Source organism: Perognathus longimembris, chromosome 7 (genome assembly GCF_023159225.1).
Source record: "Perognathus longimembris pacificus isolate PPM17 chromosome 7, ASM2315922v1, whole genome shotgun sequence".
Lineage (NCBI taxonomy): Eukaryota > Metazoa > Chordata > Mammalia > Rodentia > Heteromyidae > Perognathus > Perognathus longimembris.
Window position 1 is genome coordinate 29,571,710 of NC_063167.1, and position 19,056 is coordinate 29,590,765.

At 48.6% G+C, this 19,056-nt stretch overlaps 1 protein-coding gene across 5 annotated transcripts in view; it reads left to right on the forward strand.

Annotated features, from left to right (window-relative positions):
- Armh1 (armadillo like helical domain containing 1) overlaps positions 1-16,575 on the forward strand; it is a 48,514-nt gene extending 31,939 nt beyond the window's left edge. For 4 of the 5 annotated variants that reach the window (XM_048351140.1, XM_048351138.1, XM_048351139.1 and 1 more), the window contains 10 exons: positions 1,100-1,168; positions 2,734-2,900; positions 5,061-5,257; positions 8,542-8,626; positions 14,721-14,843; positions 14,917-14,989; positions 15,102-15,231; positions 15,840-15,917; positions 16,093-16,174; positions 16,256-16,575. In XM_048351140.1, coding sequence (XP_048207097.1) covers positions 1,100-1,168; positions 2,734-2,900; positions 5,061-5,257; positions 8,542-8,626; positions 14,721-14,843; positions 14,917-14,989; positions 15,102-15,231; positions 15,840-15,917; positions 16,093-16,174; positions 16,256-16,425 — 1,174 coding nt within the window. In that variant the 3' untranslated portion in view covers positions 16,426-16,575. The remainder of the gene's footprint in view (positions 1-1,099; positions 1,169-2,733; positions 2,901-5,060; positions 5,258-8,541; positions 8,627-14,720; positions 14,844-14,916; positions 14,990-15,101; positions 15,232-15,839; positions 15,918-16,092; positions 16,175-16,255) is intronic. The other variant, XM_048351141.1, reaches the window with a different exon arrangement.
- The last annotated feature ends 2,481 nt before the right edge of the window (positions 16,576-19,056 follow it).

Below are 19,056 nucleotides of genomic sequence, written 5' to 3' on the forward strand. Positions count from 1 at the left end.
GCCAGGGTGCAGCAGAGATAATTTGCCTCCCCCATCCGGCCCCCCCAACAAAGCACCATTACCTCCAACCCATTACATTAGCCTTTATCAGTCTTGGAAGCTCTCAGTCAGCCTCCATGAGCTGCAATAATTCCAGCTAATTTCTTAAGTGTTCTAAGAGCGTGCGATGGGTTATGAGCCTAGTAATTGTTGACTGGGTTCCCTTTCTGTTGTGGCTTGATTTCATACCTTGTATCTGAGCTGAGGCGTGCTCTGGGTACTTTATTACAATGAGGCTTTTTGCAAAGGCGCACATTAAAAAAAATAACATTATATACGGAGGTTGTTTTAAATCAGGATTTAATTTTCCACCATCTCCTGTTATTCTTATTAGGAAGTCATGCAATTCTTCATAAGGATAGTGACCTCCCATGTAAAACATTGAGCAAATACGAAATTGAGGATTAATGACAAAGCTAATTCTTTTTATAGAAGTCTAGGAATGATGGTGGGGCGCGAATAGCTCATGCCTGCAATCCTAGCTACTCAAGAAGTTGAGATCTAAGGATCAAAGCTTGAAGCCAGCCCAGTAAGGAAAGTCCATGAGACTCTTACCACTGATTAACCACCAAAAAGACTCAAGTGGTAGAGCGTTAGCCTGGATGGAGGGAAAAAGCTCAGGAACAGCACCAAGGCCCTGAGTTCAAGCCTCAGCAGCAGCGCGCGCACGCGCGCATACACACACACACACACAGAGTTTAGGATTGAGCCCCACCCCACCCCCGCTCTGCCCCAAGAAAAATGGAGTATGCTAAGACTCAAGGATGCAGTGGTTACGTATGAGCTGCTCCTCCACTCTCTCCATTTAGCCCTCCACTCGCTCCCTAGCAAACAGCCACAGCCAAGGTGGCCAAACTATACTGGAGGAACTTCTTAGAGAACAAGCAACAAGCCAATGTCCCTCTCTTCCCATCCTCCAGCCTCTCAGGGCAAAGGGTGCAAATTCAGCTGCTCTGTCATCCTAGGCCCTGGGTGGGATCAGAGATCCAGGGATGAGGCACAAGATCAGGCTCCTGTAAGAAAAACCATCCCAGAAAGTGCTCTTTAACTTGTTGGGCAGCTACATGACCGGCTTGTGCTTAGAAAAGATCCTGAAGTGCATTGGTATCTTCTTGTCCTCTGTGAGCAGGTGAGTTTTGTTGCAGAGGTGAGTCCCAGTTCAATGGCCTCTCAGGCTGGTGGTGTCTTCAGCACTCAGACCATGGGGGACCATGAATTCTAGGTATCAGGAGGGGAATGGTAGCCCTTGGGGTGAAGCCCAGTGGTAGTGTTCCCCTGCTCCATTGCTCCTCTACCCTCTGATCCCCATTGGCCATCTGTTCCATTGCTCCTCCATCCTGTGTTCACCATTGGCCATCTGCTCCATTGCTCCTCTACCCTCTGATCCCCACTGGTCATCTGCTCCATTGCTCCTCCATCCTGTGTTCCTCATTGGCCATTTACTAGTCAGCAGTCCCTTGACTGAGAATTATTGACACTTGGACTATTCAATTCACACTTGTACTTAGAGAAGGATGTTTATTGGTCTCACTTCACTGAAAAGCCAAGAGAATGGAAATGCTAAAAGGAATTTCAACTGAGTGCCATGGTTCACACCTGTAATCCTAGTAGACTGAGATCTCAGGATTGTGGTTCAGAGCCAGCCTGGGCAGGAAAGTCCAGAAAACTGGAAATGGCACTGTGGCTCAAAGTAGTAGAGCACCTGTCGAACATAAAGCGCTCAGAGACAGCACTCAGGCCCTCAGTTCAAGCCCCATGACTGACCAAGAAAAACCAAAAAGAGTGTCAGAGCCAAGTACTGGTGGCTCATGCCTGTAATCATAACTATTCAAGAGACTGAGATCTCTTTCCCCTCAACTGAGGGTTGTGGTTCAAAGCCAGCCCAAGCAGACAAATCTGTGAGACATTTATCTGTAGTTAACCAGCAAAAAGTTGGAAGCAAAGATGTGGTTCAAGTGGTAGAGTACCAGCCTTGAGCAAAAAATCCAAGCAAAGCTGGGCACTGGTGGCTCATACTTATAATTCTAGTTCCTCAGGAGGCTGAGATCTGAGGATCAAAGTTCAAAGCCAGCCTAGGCAGGAAAGTTCATGAGGCTCTTTATCTACCAGATAAACTACCAATTAACTACCAGAAAACTGGAAGTGAAGCTATGGCTCAAAGTTGTAGAGCACTAGCCTTGAGCAAAAGAGCTCAGGGAGGGGCTGGACATATGGCCTAGTGGCAAGAGTGCTTGCCTCGTATACATGAGGCCCTGGGTTCAATTCCCCAGCACCACATATACAGAAAACGGCCATAAGTGGTGCTGTGGCTCAGAAGCCAGGAACAGTGCTCAGGCCCTGAGTCCAAGGCCCAGGACTGGCAAAAAAAAAAAAAAAAGAGCTCAGGGACAGCGCCCAGGCCCTGAGTTCAAGTCACAGGACCAACAACAACAAAAACAGACAAGAGTTGCAAGGTCCTGAGCTCCAGCCCCAGTACTAATGTGCATACATACACACACACACACACACACACACACACACACACACACGAATCTATCTAGTACTTCCTTCTAGAAGGAAGAAACTTTATTATGTCACTTTCCTATGGACATTTCCTTGATAGGAGGCAAAGCAGTTGAAGAAAGGACCTGGGAACCCCTTTGAAGGTCAGGGGCAAGCAACCTGACAGGTTTTTATTACTATTTCCCGATACAGCAATCGGTACCTGATAGAATTTCTTGAGGTTGGAGGTGCCCTGACCCTCTTGGAAATCCTAGGGTTGGAGAAGATCAAGGAAGACGACAAGAAGGAATCCGTCAAACTCCTTCAGGTTATCGCAAACTCTGGCAGGAAGTACAAGGAGCTCATTTGTGAAAGCTATGGTGGGTACTAGGTATGATGGGTGGGGGGGGGAGGGAGGCGGGGAGCGTGCTGCGTCCCCTGCCCTGCTGTGGGGGAATCCATCACGGAGCAAGGGGCTGCACAGGAAGCATAGTACAGAGGACTTAATTAGCTTCTGTCCACATGACCACTGGAAGACTGGATTTATGGCTTTCCTGATTCATCATCTGCTCATACTTTTCAGTGGTGGTTTTTAGAAATCCTTCTCCATTTTAAATATGTTCTCTTTCACACATCTGCAACAAAGATTGATTTCACTGCTGCCAAAAATCCTGTGTGATATTGAGTTATGAATAACTCTCAAAGCAAAATTACCGATTATTTATGATGTGTGCCAGGTATTGGCAAAGGGAGCAGGGATACAAAGATGAGTAGAATACAGGCACTTTTCTCAAAGAGTTTACCGTCTGATGGGAAAGCTAACAATCCAGTGATTTCCAGAATTTCAAGTGTTCCGATTGAGGCATGTAAGGACAATTGCACCCCAGGCAACCCTTTCTAAAAGCATTTCCCAGTCTGCACTTTCCTCGGGATTCTTCCTTCTGTCTCCTCCACGGCCTCGATGTCTTCACCTGTAAAATGGAATGAATCACCAGGTACAGTGGCTCACAACTGGAAGCCCAGATACTTGGAAGGTAAAGATCAGGAGGATCATCATTTAAGGCCAACTTGGGGGAAAGTAAGATTCTATCTCAGTAAGCTAGGCATGACGGTGCAGGACTGTGGTCCCAACTATGTGGGAGGCCATAAATAGAAGAATTGCAGACCAAGGTCAGACCCAGACAAAAATCAAAAGACCGTAACTGGGAGGAAAAAAGACTAAAAGGTAAAGGGGAAGAGGAAAGACAGGATGCGGATCAAGTGGTAGAAGCATGAAGCTCTGAGTCCAAATGCCAGTACTGCCAATTTAAAAAGAAAGAAGGAAGGAAAGGAAGGGAGGAAGGAAGGAAGGAAGGAAGGAAGGAAGGAAGGAAGGAAGGAAGGAAGGAAGGAAGGAAGGAAAGAAGGAAGGAAGGAAGGAAGAAAAAAAGAGAGAAAAGGAGACTGGGAATGTGGCTTAGTGGTAGAATGCTTGCCTAGCATGCATGAAGCCCTGGGTTCAATTCCACATAAACAGAAAAAGCCAGAGTGGCACTATAGCTCAAGTGGCAGAGTGCTAACCTTGAGCAAAACAAAGAAGAAGAAGCCAGAGACAGTGCTCAGGCCCTGAGTCCAAGCCCCAGGACTGACAGGGAGAGAGACAGAGACAGAGACAGAGAGACAGAGAGAAGACAGAGATGGCATTTTGTAAACTGCGTACTCTCCAAGTGTTAACAGTTTTCAAAAATGTTTGTTTTTATGGCTGGGGATGTAACTCCTTGAGAAAGTACCACCAAAAAAAAATCTGTATTTAAAAATTTTTTAATGATCCCACAACATGTAGGAATGAAACAACTTCTCCCCTTCCTCCTCCTCTTCTTCCAGGTATCAAATCCATGACTTCACAAATACTAAGCAAGGGCTAGGGATATGGCCTAGTGGCAAGAGCGCTTGCCTCGTATACTTGGAGCCCTGGGTTCGATTCCCCAGCACCACATATACAGAAAAATGGCCAGAGGGCTGGGGATATGGCCTAGTGGCAAGAGAGCTTGCCTCGTATACATGAGGCCCTGGGTTCGATTCCCCAGCACCACATATACAGAAAACAGCCAGAAGTGGCGCTGTGGCTCAGGTGGCAGAGTGCTAGCCTTGAGCAAAAGGAAGCCAGGGACAGTGCTCAGGCCCTGAGTCCAAGGCCCAGGACTGGAAAAAAAAAAAAAAATACTAAGCAAGAGCCCTGCCACTAAGCTACACTCCCAGCCCTTAAAACACACATTTTTGGCTAGGTTGCTCTTGCTCGTAGCTTTTTCACTCAAGGTTGGCATTCTGCCACTTGAGCCACAGCTCTGCTTCCAGCTTTTTGCTGGTTAATAATAGATAAGAATCTCTCGAATTTGTGTGCTGAGGCTGGCTTCAAACCCTGATCCTCTGATCTCAGCCTCCTAAGTAGCTAGGATTACAAGCATGAGCCACTGGCACCCGGCTCTGTATTATGCAATCTTGAGTGGGATTTGTTTTCATAAATCACATCCAATTTAACATTTTGTCTTTTTTCCCCCCAGGTGTACGAGCCATAGCAGAATTTATGGCAAAGTCTAAGTCAGAAGAGACCCAGGAGGAAGTACAGGTTCTGCTGGATTCTTTGCTCCATGGAAACCCCAAGTACCAGAATCAAGTGTACAAAGGGCTAATAGCTTTGCTGCCCTGCGTGTCCCCAAAAGCTCAGCAGCTGTCCCTGCAGACCCTCAGGACCGCCCAGGTGAGCCAAGGTTGTATGCTCCTGGGCTCCGAATTCAGCTGCACCAGTCTTACAATTACCTTCGCTCAGCCTCCCCCAGCAGGTCTGCCCTTCACGCCACAGTCAGTGTCTCTTCTAGAAGGCCCAGCTGGGTCACAGAGTTCATGCCTCCCAGCAGAGTGATTTGTCCTGTTTACTTAAGGCAGACTTCAAAAGTGGTTGTGACAAGCAGCACGGATAGTGAGAAGTCTGCAAAAAAGATTAAAGGGAAAGAGCCTGGGTGCATGTGTAGACAGTGTGTGACAGGCCAGATTGCTACTTGTGGAGCTAGAAATGCTTTTTCTTTTCTTTTCTTTTCTTTTTTTTTTTTTTGTCCTTGGCTTCTGTCTTAGATTTTGAGTGAAGTCATATTTGGGACATGCATGGTGGCCATGGGAAAGACCTCATGCTTAAGGATGGTCATGGCTTTGATCTGACCAGCAGGAACATTCAGCCCTGAGCTGGGGGAGGGCAAGATTCTGAGCCAAGACAGCCTGGGAAGCTATTTGACATCTTTGGCCTCTGTTTCCTGTGAAATAAAGAGAGAAACCCATAGTACGTAAGACTTGACCTTGACTTGCCTGAGCCTAAGTTGTATTCTTTATAAGATACAAATAGAGATCTCACCAGGCACTGGTGGCTCACACCTGTAATCCTAGCTACTCAGGAGCCTGAGATCTCAAAGGATCATGGTTCAAACCCATCCCAGGCAAAAAAGTCCATGAGATTCTTATCTCTAGTTAACCAGCAAAAAGCCAGAAAATGGAGCTGTAGTTCAAGTAGTAAAGTCCCAGTCTTGAGGGGTGGGGGGAAAGGACACATGAGGCCCTGAATTCAAGATCTAGTACCAGCACGCGCATGCGCGTGCGCGCGCACATGCGCACACACACACACACACAAATAGAATAAATAGAATAGTGATGTCTACATGGAAGGATAACCATAAAGAGAAAAGGTGGAGCGAGTGGGAGGCAGAGGTTGTACAGCACCTTGTAAATATGCTTAGTGCCACTGAACTGAGCAGCGATGAAAATGATAAATTGCATGGTACATACACTACCCCCCAAACTGAAGGCCAGGTGTGGTGGTACCCACATAGAATAGCAGCTCCTTGGGAAGGGGAGGCAGGAGAATGGAAATTTCACAAGTTTGAGGCCAGCCCAAGCAATGTTAGCAAGACTCTGATCTCAAAAACAAGGGCTGACCTTTATAGCTGAAGTAGCAGAGCTCTCGCCTAGAGTGCACCAGGGCCTGGGGGAAAACAGAGCTCTCAAAGCTGCCCCAGAAGATGACAAGCACAAACCCTGTAGTAGTGATGGGAATAGACACCAGGCAGGATGCACAATTTTTGGTGTGGGTTTTGTTTTGAGGCAGTCTTGCTATGTAATCCAAGATGTCCTCAAACTGGTGTAGACCAGACCAGCCTTGAATTTGCAATCCTCCATCCTCAGTCTCCTGAGTGATGGAATTAGAAATGTGCTCCCATACCTGGCCTAGATAGATGTTTCTGAGGTAGAGGGTATGGGACCAAAGGCATCAGATGTGTGAGAGGCATCAGAAGGGGCTGGGAATGTGGCTTAGCGGTAGAGTGCTTGCCTAGCATGCATGAAGCTTTGGGTTCGATTCCTCAGCACCACATAAGCAGAAAAAGCCAAAAAAGAAGCACAGGGACAGTGCCCAGGCCCTGAGTTCAATAAATAAATTGTTGTTGTTGTTGTTGTTGTTTTGTCTTTTCTTTTCTTTTTTTTTTTTTGGTACTGGGGATCAAACCCAGGACTTTGCACTTGCTAGGCAAGTGCTTTGCCACTGAGCTACATCCCAGCCCTCAATAAATAAATTGTAAATGGCATCAGAAGATAGCTAAGTTAGGGCTTGCACAGCAGCGTGTAACATACCAGCAAGAGAGAGCAGGAATAAAGGAGAGAACTTGCTGGGCACTGGTGGCACATGCCTGTAATCTTAGCTACTCAGGAGGCTAAGGTCTACGGATCATAGTTCCAAGCCAGCCTGGGCAGAAAAGTCCCTGTTAGACTCTTATCTCCAGTTAACCACTCAAAACCCAGAAGGGGCTAGGAATGTGGCTTAGGGGTAGAGTACTTGCCTAGCATGCATGAGGTCCCGGGTTTGATTTCTTGGTACCATCTAAACAAAAATAAAAACCAGAAGTGGCGCTGTGGCTCAAATGGTACAGTGGGAGCACTGAGCATGAAGAGGCTCAGGAACAGTGCCCAGGCCCTGAGTTCAAGCCCCACAACCAACAAAAAGGGAGGGTGGGGAAATCGACTTGGAAGGAGTAAGGGTTTTACTTACTAACTTGATAGGCTTTGATAGTTCCCAAGTGCCCATCTGAAAAGCAAGCTAAGCTAGATGCAAATGCAGAATTTGTGTGTGTGCGTGTGTGTGTGTGTGTGTGTGTGTCTGTGTCTGTGTCTGTGTGTCTGTGTGTGTCTGTGTGTGTCTGTGTACATGTGTACCGGTACTAGGGTTTGAACTCAGCATCCAGACACTGTCCCTTAGCTTCTCACTCAAGGCTGGTGCTCTACCACTTGAACCTCACCTTTACTCTGGCTTTTTGCTGGTTAATTGGAAATAAGAGTCTCCTGGAAGGGCTGGGAATATGACCTAGTGGCAAGAGTGCTTGCCTTGTATACATAAAGCCCTGGGTTTGATTCCCCAGCACTACATATATAAAAAATGGTCAGAAGTGGCACTGTGGCTCAAGTGGCAGAGTGCTAGCCTTGAGCAAAAAATAGAAGCCAGAGACAGTGCTCAGGCCCTGAGTTCAAGTTCCAGAACTGGCAAAAAAAAAAAAAAAGGAAAGAGTCTCCTGGATTTGTCTGACTTTGAACTCGGATCCTCAAACCTCAGCCTCCAGAGTAGGATTCCCAGTATGAGCCATTGGTGTCCAGTAGTGATGCCTTTTCCTTTGAAACTCCCCAAGCCTCTTAGCCCTTGAGCTGAGTGAGAGTACATCCGGAAGAGGTGGAAAGAGGGGTTGGCTGATTGGCTAGGCTTCTGAGAAAGAGAAGATGTTACTGATCCTTGCTTCTGCTGACCTGGTTCCTGCATTGACCAGGTAGCCTCAGCTTAGTGCATCCTGACCTTGCTGCTTCAGTAGCCACCTGGGCAGCTTCTTGGGGTCACTCTTTGGGGTTTGGTTCCACCTTCCATCCCTCACCATAAGCTGTTGATTTGGAAGGTGGTGTTTCATTCCAGGAGTACAAGCTCTAAACGACAACCACCTTGTTTCTTGTCTGTCTTACCAGTCGATCATCGGAACGACACACCCCAGCATCGTGGACTGTGTGCTGAAGGTGCTGGGCACCATGCACCTGGAAGTTCAGTACGAAGGTAAGGAGGCTGCCTCCAGGTGATAGAAGAGTCTTCCCTTGGTCACAGAGCCTGTTGTTGGGCATCCTGGAAGACGCTGAGTCAGGGTCACTCAGTAGTTTTTTTAGGACATGACAGTCATAGTCATGCTTTGAATCCGCCACATGCTGCTTTAACTGTTGTTAGAATCTAGCCCAGTGGCTCATGTCTGTAATCCTAGACACTCAGGGGGCTAAGATCTGAGGATCATAGTTCAATGCCAGCCCAGGCAGAAAAGTCTATGAGACTCTTATCGCCAATTAACCAGCCAAAATAAAAACAAAAACCAGACGTAGAGGTGGGCTTCAAGTGATAGAGCAGCAGCCTTAAGCAAAAGAGCTAAGGGACAGCACCCAGGCAGGCCCCAAGGCCAGCACCAGTACTGGAATAAATAAAAGAATCCGCCTGGGCCCAGAGCTGAGTCTTGTTCAAGCCTCTTGTGGCATTTTCTTCTGAACAGAAGTCACGCTGTTGGGGTTGGGATGGAGCTCCAGAGAGAGCCCTTTCCTTGCATGCGCAAAGCCCTGGGTTCAATCCCCACTACCACAAGAGAAAAAAATGGTGGGGGAGGGGGGAAGATGGGCTGGGAATGTGTCTTAGGGGTAGAGTGTTTGCCTAGCATGCCTGAAGCGCTGGGTTCAATTTCTCTGTACCACATGAACAAGAAGAGAGTCATTAAATCATAATTTAAAATATTCAGCACATAGCCAGGCTCCAGTGAGTCACACCTTTAATCCTAGCTACTCAGGAGGCTGAGATCTGAAAATCATGATTCAAAGAAGACAGCTCAGGCAAAAAAGTGCATGAGACTCTTACCTCCAATTAACCACCAAAAAGCAAGATGTGGAGCTGTGGCTCAAGGGGCAGAATGCTAACCTTAAGCATAAAAGCTCAGAGTCAGTGCCCAGGCTCAACACCACAAACCCTAGGAACTGAACGAAAAAGGACTAGAGGCATGGCTCAAGGTAGAGTGTAGCAAAACTAACAAACATGAGGTTCTGAGCTGAAACCCCAATAGGAAGGACAAGATATGCTTGGGGAATGAAGAAACTGACCGGCCATGTTTTTTTTTGTCATGCATTATCACTCTTGGGTTTGTTTTACCTTGGTTAGGTACAGATGGGTACATGGGCCTTGCTGCCAGCGACGGGGTGGGGGTGGGGGTAGGGGTGGGGGGAGGGCGGGCAGAAAAGGGACCTAAGGAAAGATCAGTTTCTGGCATTGACTGTGTGATGACCTGGCAGTGGAATCATGGTAGGAAGCTCAATCTGACCCCAGTGAGACTGGGGTAGGTGCCTCAGATCTTTCCGCCCACCTCCACCTGGCAAACGTAGCCACTCTCTCCCAAGTTTCTCATCTTCAGTGCTTCTTCTTCTCTAAGGCCATCCTGGACTCTGCCTTTAACCTTCACTAGATGGCAGCCTCTTCCCTTCATACCACCCTGCCCCCTCCAGCAGCACCTCCCTCCATGACAGTAGTAATCCGGAATGCCCTTTACATGGCTAGTGTGAAATCCCTGGGTGGCTATCATGGTCTTTATCCCTGTGCACTGTCCCAAGTGCATATTAGGGCTTCCTTCTAAAGTATCCTGGCCACCCCAGTGGAACATGAAGTAAAGTCACCAAGCACTCAGTCAATCGGGCTAGTAGTCTTTATTTAGCTGTGCACAACGTCTGTTTGCCACCATCAGAATGGTGAAGAACAGTGCTAAGCCTCAGTAGGGTTGGGTTTTTAAAGGCAAAAATCACACGTACCACATACAGGTGGTCAAAGCAAGTTAAAAACAGGTGAAGGGCTAGGAATATGGCCTAGTGGCAAGAGTACTTGCCTCACATACATGAAACCCTGGGTTCGATTCCCCAGCACCACATATATAGAAAATGGCCAGAAGTGGCACTGTGGCTCAAGTGGCAGAGTGCTAGCCTTAAGCAAAGAGAAGCCAAGGACAGTGCTCAGGCCCTGAGTCCAAGGCCCAGGACTGGCAAAAAAAAATAAAAAATAAAAATAAATTTAAAAAAACAACAGGTGAAGCAAGCCATTAACAGAAGCGAAATTTTGCGGCTAGGCTAATGGAATATTAGCTCAACTTTTAGCATTTTTATTATGCTTCCCAGATTGGTATAATTACTCTCTGGAAACTTTACAGTTTTTCCTTTTAGTCACAATGGTCATTACATCAAAGCTGCTATTCCGCATTCAAGAGAGCACATAGTTATAGAAGCAGAGTCAGCAGGTTAGCAGAAAAACCATATTCCGGGGCCAGAATTTTGGTCTACTGGTAGAGTGCTTGCCTAGCATGCATGAAGCCCTGGGTTTGATTCCTCAGTACCACATAAACAGAAAAAAATCAGAAGTAGTGCTTTGGCTCAAGTGGTAGAGTGCTAGCCTTGAGCAAAAAGGAAAAGAAAGAAAGGAAGGAAGGAAGGAAGGAAGGAAGGAAGGAAGGAAGGAAGGAAGGAAGGAAGGAAGGACCACATTCCACATTCTTCCATTGTCTGGTTTCCTATAGGGCTTGGGTGACATTTACCAGAACATGTTCCTGCTATCCAGCCTAAGTTTGCCCTTCCCCAGGCCCACTACTCTGCCTAAGCCTGCCGTTTTTAGGGACTCAAAAAGGGGGCTTCTTTACACTTTTCACTTCATTCCCACACCTTCCATGTGGGGAGGGAGGTAGGGAGGAATGCACACCCTGCCTTGATTACTTTCCTGAGAGTGAATGTCTCTTTCCTCCCTTCCTCTGAGCAACTCCAGTATAGGAGCAAGGACTGATCCATTTCTTTAGCCCAGGGTCTGGAACATAATGGCTGCTCAGTAGTTCTTTGAATAAATTGTGTGTGTGTGCGTGTGTGTACTAGTACTAGGCTTGAACTCATGGCCTGAGGGTTGTCCCTTAGCCTTTTTTGCTCAAGGCTGGTGCTTGAGCCACAGCTCCACTTCTGGGGTTTTTTGTTGTTTTGTTTTGTTTTGTTTTTGGCAGTCCTATGGCTTGAACTCAGGGCCCCAGAGCTGCCCCTAAGCCCCTTTGTGCTCAAGGCTAGTGCTCTACCACTTGAGCGCCACAGCACCACTTCCAGTTTTTTTCTGAGTGGTTTATTGGAGACAACAGTTTCACAGACTTTTCTGCCATTTTGGACTGCCTTTAAACCTCAATCCTCAGATCTCATGAGCTACTAGTGCCCAACTTTAAATTTTTTTATTATAATTATAAAAGTGAGGTACAGAGGGGATACAGTTACATAAGCCGGGAAAAGAGTGCATTTCTTTGAAATAGTCTGTCTCTTATGCACTTCAAAATAGTCTTGATATAACTGTGAATACAGAGACTGCATATATGACAAGTGTCCACGAGGGGGAGCTGTTGAACTTGCTCAGTGCAGAACTAAAGTTAAAAAGTGAACTTTTCAGTTTCTGGTGAAATTCCTCCAAAGGGAGGGGAGGAGGGTCTAATAGATCTTAGATGTGGTGGGTGGGTGGCCAGAGAGGATCCGAGATGAATTCCTTCAGGTTTGAGAACAACAAATTGCAAAACCCGGGATATCTTTGACAAATCAATTATTACCTTAAGGGTGTGAGCATTCTTATGTATGATAATTTGAAGTAGACTAATTCACTGTAAATTAATTTGCCAAATGCATGCCTGCCAAAAAATCAATTGGCCATATGATCAATTTACCAAATTACCAATTTACTAAACATACATTTCCTTTCAATATTTGTAAAGGCTAGAGCAGTTCATGTTGGTTGTATTAACAGAGACTAAGAGCACAGGGAGAACTCAGCCTTTGGAGTCTCTGGGGCTTCGTGCTCTGCCGTGCAACTCAGCACATATGTGCTACTGAATCTAGAATCTGGGTAAGTTTCATCAGTTCAGCCAGACCTCTGATGTGGATTGTCTCTGAGACCTGAGACCAACATCACAGTCTGAGCTGTGGGGCTGAAGGCTCATGCCTGTAATCCTAGCTACTTAGGAGGCTGAGATCTGAGGCTCTTAATTCCAAGCCATCATGGGCAGACATGAGACACTTACCTCCAATTAACCATCAATAACCTGAAAGTGGCTCTGTGGCTCAAGTGGTAGAGCACCAGCTTTGAGCAAAAGAAGCTTAGGGACAGTGCCCAGATCCTCAGTTAAAGCCAGGACCCAAGGGGGGAAAAAGAGACTCACGGACTTTCCTGTCTGGGCTGGCTTCAAACTCAGTCCTCAGATATCAGCCTCCTGAGTCACTAGGATTATAAGTGTGAGCTTGCTTTTGAGATAGGATCTTGTTATGCAGCCCAGGATGGCCTTGAATTCTTGAGCTCAAGTGATCCTCCAGCCTCAGCCTCCCAAGTAGCTGAGACTACAAGTATATATCATTGAGTTGGACTTTTTTGGGGGGTGGGAGGTTCTGGGGATTGTGTTCACAGCCTGCTGCTCACTAGACACCTGAGCCATCTCCAGGCCACTTTTTGCACAGGTTATTTTTAAGGTAGAGTCTCAGACACTTCATACACAAGCCAGCCTGGGCTTTGATCTTACTTGTGCTTCCCTGTGTTACAGGGATTGACCGGTGCACACCACTGTGCCCAGCCATTGTGCTTCCTCTGTAGCTGTGATAATAGACATGCACCACCTCACCCAGCCACTGGTTGAGATGGAGTCTCCTGAACTTTTATGCATATGCTGACCTCAAACCCCCATCCTACTTCATCCCATTCCCATCTCTGCCTGTCAACTAACTAGAATTACAGGGTTGAGCCATTAAGCCTCACTTAAAAAGTACTTGTTCCAACATTTGGGCTCTGAACAGGATATGGGATAAGAGATAGTGGAAGGCACAGGGATCAGAGGTAGAAAATAAATGGTCAGGAAGATGCCTGACTTGGGGCTCTTCTTTACACCAGTGCAATGTATCTATCTTCTTGCTGACTCTGCTGCAAGAAGCAGCAAACGTGAACGGAAGCACAGTTCTCATGGATGGCCAGTAGGTGGCAGTCTTGTCTGGACGCATAGAGAAAGACCAAGTCGCTGGTTTTCTAGACTAGGAACAAAGAATTGCCAGGAAACAATCCTTCTCAGAAATTTTAGCACCTTGGAACTGGCTGCCTGTGTAGGCAGTGTTTAAATTAACTCTTTTCTGCTGGGTTCTGATGGCTCATGCCTGTAACCCTAGCTACTTAGGAGGCTGAGATCTGAGGAACACGGTTTGAAGCCAGCCCAGACAGCAAAGTCCATGAGACTGTTGTTTCTAATTAATCACTAGAAAACAAGAAGTGGCACTGTGTTTCCAAGTGGTAGAGTGAAACTTTTAGTCTATAAAATAAGCTGACAAAGCTGGGACCTGGGGGCTCACACCTGTAATCCTTGCTGCTCAGGAGGCTGAGAACTGAGCATCACAGTTCAAAGCCAGCCCAGGCTAGAAAAGTCTGTTGAGGGGCTGGGGATATGGCCTAGTGGCAAGAGCGCTTGCCTCTTATACATGAAGCCCTCGGTTCGATTCCCCAGAAAATGGCCAGAAGTGGCGCTGTGGCTCAAGTGGCAGAGTGCTAGCCTTGAGCAAAAGGAAGCCAGGGACAGTGCTCAGGCCCTGAGTCCAAGGCCCAGGACTGGCAAAAAAAAAAAAGAAAAGAAAAGTCTGTTGAGACTCTTATCTCCAATTAAGTGGTACTGTGGCTCAAAGAGGTAGAGTGCTAGCCTTGAGCAAAAAAAAAAAAAAACTCAGGGACAGTGCCCAGGCCCCAAATTCAAGCCCTGTGACCAACAGGATAATTTTTTAATGAAAATAAAATAAGGGGCCCCACAGAAGTGGGGCATCAGCATCCTTCCCTAGGGCCCTTGCTGAAGTGGCTGGCCACCCAGTCCTTCCTCCTCTTTTCTTCCTTCCTTCCTCCTCCTTCCTTCCTTCCTCCTTCCTCTCTCCCTTGGGGCTGGTTCTGTAAGCACGTGGCCTCCACACATTCCCAGAGGAAGGGCCGTCACTTCCCCAGGTCTTGCTCAAGGCTGGGTACCAGGAAAGTGAGTGATGGAGAGGACGGTGGAAAGGGAAGCCATGTGGTCCTCTGCCTCTGCCTCTCCAGCGTCTCTGCTCTTCCCTAGCCATCGAGCTGATCAAGGACCTGGTCAACTACGACGTGCGTTTGCCCCTGCTCAAGGGCCTGGTGGCCCTGCTGATACCATCCCTCAAGGAGACGTCCAGACTGCACTCCAAGATCCTCGAGGGTAGGCCGGCATAGATGGGACGGCCGGGCCGAGGGAAGGGACACTCAGCCTCAAGGTCGCTTGCCTCCCCCAGACTCCTCGGTTCTCGATTTCACCACCCACATGCCACTGTTCCTGCAGCAGGCGGCAGCCGCCAAGACCATCGGGTAAGCGGGCAGGGAAGGAGGGTGGTCTTCAGCAAACCAGCGAGGCCCGTGCCCCCAGCAGCCTTGGGAAAGGCCCGAGCGAGCCAGGGCCCTGGCCCCGTTCCCCTGCCAGGATCCTGGTGCGTGACAGCTTCAGCTTCGCCGAGGAGCTGCTGCACATGCGCGTGGTGCACAGCCTGCTGACCGCCATGGGCAACACGGACCACAGCAACAGCCAGAGGCTGGCCAGCATGACGCTGGAGGTGCTGGCGGGGCCTCCGGGTCGGGGCGTGGCCACTGGTTGTGGGCGGAGCCACGGGGCTGTGGCATGGGGCGTGGCCCTCTCCGTCAGGGCGTGGCCACGGGGTCGCGGGGCGGGGGGGGGGGCGGGGGGGGGGGCGAGGAAGGGGGAGGGGTCTCTGAATCGGGGCGGTCGCGGGGCAGGGCAGGGTCGGGCGGGGGCGGGACCACGGGGCGAGGCGGGGGCAGTGTCCCAGGGACGGGGCTGGGAGGGGTGGGGGTTGAGGGCGGGAAGGGGGACAGGGCCGTTTCTCGGGGCCCGGGGTCTCTGGATCAGGTGGGGTCTCGGAGTCACAGGGCGGGGATGGGGTCGTGGGGCAGGGACGGGGCAGAGGGGCAGGGTCATGGGGCCGAGGGCGGGGTTGAGGGGCGGGGCCACGGGGCAGGGTCAAGGGGCTGAGGGCCGAGTGGCAGGGACGAGGTCTGGGGGTGGGGCAGGGGCAGGGTCGCGGGGCGGGGTCATGGGGCCGAGGGCGGGAGGGTCGAGGGGCGGGGCCTCTGGACGGGGGCGGGGCTCGGGACGGGGGCGGGGCCGCCTCACAGACACCGACCCAGACACTGCGCGCCGCAGCTCTTCGTGCAGATGTTCCCGGTGGTGGAGGAGCACGTGCGCAAGTCCATGGGGGAAGAGCTCTTCCAGCTTTTCCTCGTGAGTGCCCCCTCCCCGGCCCCCTGGCTTCGGCCCTGAGGGACAGAATGACGCCCCCCCGTCCCCGAAAGGGGCCGCCCGCGGTCTCCGGGTCCCCGCAGCTGCCCTTGCACCCAGGCCCCACAGTGCACACGGCCCGGGCTCACCGGCGCCGGCCCTCGGCTCCCGTCCTCAGAGCGGCCCTGAGGACCTGTACCGGAAGATCGACAACGTCCAGGCGGACATCCTGGCGGCCAACAAGGTCAACGTGACCAAGGGTGAGCAGGGGGCGAGGAGCCCCGGGGCGAAAGCGCGGCCCAGCCAATGCGGCCCAGCTCACCCCGCTCCCCCGCCGGCAGCCTTACACCTCCACCGAGGCTCCGAGTGCGACTTCACCTTCTCCGACGTCGGTACTTCCAACCAGATGGATGAGGAGGAGGAGGAGGAAGCGGAGGAGGAAGAAGAGGAGGAGGAGGAGGAGGAGGAGGAAGAAGAGGAAGAAAAGGAGGAGGAGAATGCTATGGAATGAAAAGAGTTAACTGTCAAACCAAGAAGGCCAAGCAAGGCCTTTCCTTAGCGGGGGACCTTGGCAGAAAGGGCACCTGCCCTGGGTCCTGGGTGGGCGGGGGGGTGAGCTTGTGAGCTTGTGAGCTGTTGTTGGGGAAGACTTCAATAAACAATCTCAACATCTGTCTGTTGTGCATGGTATGGAGAAGGGAAGATCAGAGGGGCCCTGTAGTGATAGGTCTGGAAGGAAGGGCCACCAGCCTACTGGCTGCCCTGAATAGAAGGCCTGCCTAGTCCCAGGTAGCCCCACAATCTCCTCCAAAACGTTATACGCACCAAGCCTGTTTTGTTCCAGTACCAAGGATGTGAACCGAGCTCCTAGGGTGCTGTCCTTGAGCTGTTTTGCTCAAGACTAACCAGCGTTCTACCTCGTTGAGCTCCAGCACCATTTCTATGCGGTGGTTAATTGGACGTAAGAGTCTCACAAACTTATATGCCTAGACTAGCTTTGAACCATGATACTGAGATCTGAGCCTACTGGGGAGCTAGGATTCATATGCTACAACTGGCTTTTTTTTTTCTTCTATCTCTCTGGTTGCTTTTTGTTTTCTTCCTGACTCTTGTCTTCAGCTTCCTTCAAGTTGGAGTAAGGCCATATTCTGACCTTGAACCTTCTCTCACCATCTTTTTTCCTTCTTTTTCAAATTAGCATATATTAATACACAGAGAGTTTGTTGTGATATCTCAACATATATCTCAACATGCATATAAAGTGATTTGATTACATTATTTCCCTAATATTTCTGATCCCTCTCTGTGCTGCCTTTTGTTTTTACAAATTTAATGGATTTCATTCTATTTTCAAACATGTAAATGGTGTACTTTAATCATAATCATCTTCCCTCCCCCACCTCTTGTTGCCACCAAATAGTTCCCCTTTCCCTTTTACGTTCAAGGTGGGGTTTTTGTTGTTGTTGCTGTTGTTTTTTGGTCAGTACTGGGGCTTGAACTCTGGGCCTGGGCGCTGTTTTGACCTCTTCTGCTCAAGGCTAGCACTCTACCACTCTACCACTTGAGCCATAGCACCACTTCCTGTTGGTTAATTGGAGATAAGAGTCTCAGGGACTTTCCTGCCTGGGCTGGCTTTGAACTGAGATCCTTAGATCTCAGCCTCCTGAGTAGCTAGGATTATAGGTGTGAGCCATCAGTGCCTGGCTCATAGTGTCTTTTATTGGATCTAAATTTTTTTTTCCAGTCCTGGGGCTTGAACTCAGTGTCTGGGCACTGTCGCTGAGTTTTTGTGCTCAAGGCTAGAGAGCTACCACTTTGAGCCACAGCTCTACTTCCAGTTTTCTGGTGGTTAGTTGCAGATAAGGGTCTCACAGGCTTTTCTGCCCAGGATGGCTTTGCACCCTGATCCTCATTTCTCAGCCTTCTAAGTAGCTAGGATCAGAGGCATGAGCCACCAGCATCTGCCTGAGTCTGGCATATTTTGCTTAGCATTATGATCTACAGTTCCCTAAACTTTCCCGCAAATGACATAATTCATCTGACCTCCACACCTTGTCTTGCACTTGCTTGGCAGGCACATTGTAACTTGAGCCACACCTCCAACCCCAACTCATTTTTCTTCATGCAGCATTTGATGGGAGTATTTTGTGGCTGAAAATATGCCCTGTGTAGATATACATTTTCTTTATCCATTCATCAGGCTGACTCTATAGCTTGGCTATGGTGAATCATGACTTGATAAACATGGGTGTGCACATAAAGACACTTGCACATCCATGTTCATTGCTGCACTATTCACAACAGCCAAGTTGTGGGGCCAGCCCGGATGAGTGGATCCAAAAAATGTGGTACCTATACACAATGGGATTTTACACAGCCATTAGAAAGAATATCATGTCATTTTCAGGGAAATGGATGGACCTAGAACAAATCATGTTAAATGAGGTAAGCCAAGCTCAGAGAGACAAATGGCACGCTTTCTCTCATATGCAAAAACTAGAGCTAAAATACCTGGACATAATAAATTATACAGGTCCTTAGGAATTCACAGTGAGACCAAAGGAAGATACTCGTAGGAGAGGAATAATGCCTCTATGCATCTGATGATACAAAATAATACCAAAATGAACACCAGGAAATGAAATCAAGAGGTTTGGTTTTTTTTCTGTTTTTGATGCTTTTTTTCTTCCCTTTTTGTTCTGTTTGTTCATTTATATGTCTTTGGGAATGTAAAGGGAGGCACAGAAATGGAAGGACAAAAGGTGAGTAAATGTAGCCATGATACTCACCAGATGCTATTGAAAATGAACTATACAACTTGTGGGTAGGGAGTGAGGGAGGGGTGACATTTTCCAAAAAGAAATGTACTCTTTACCTGACATGTAAATATAACTCCCCTCTGTATATCAACTTTATAATAACAATAAAATATTTTTAAAACATGGCTATGCAGTTATCACTATTATATGCTGACTTACCTGCCTCAGGAGTGGCACGGCTGGATTGTATAATAGTAGCTTGTGTGTGTGTGTGTGTGTGTGTGTGTTTACTGTGATTCTCCTATCTATGCATCCCTTTGTTGCTGGGACCCACCACTACACCGAGCTGTAAGTTCAGGCTGTGTTTTCTAGTGTCTTCATTT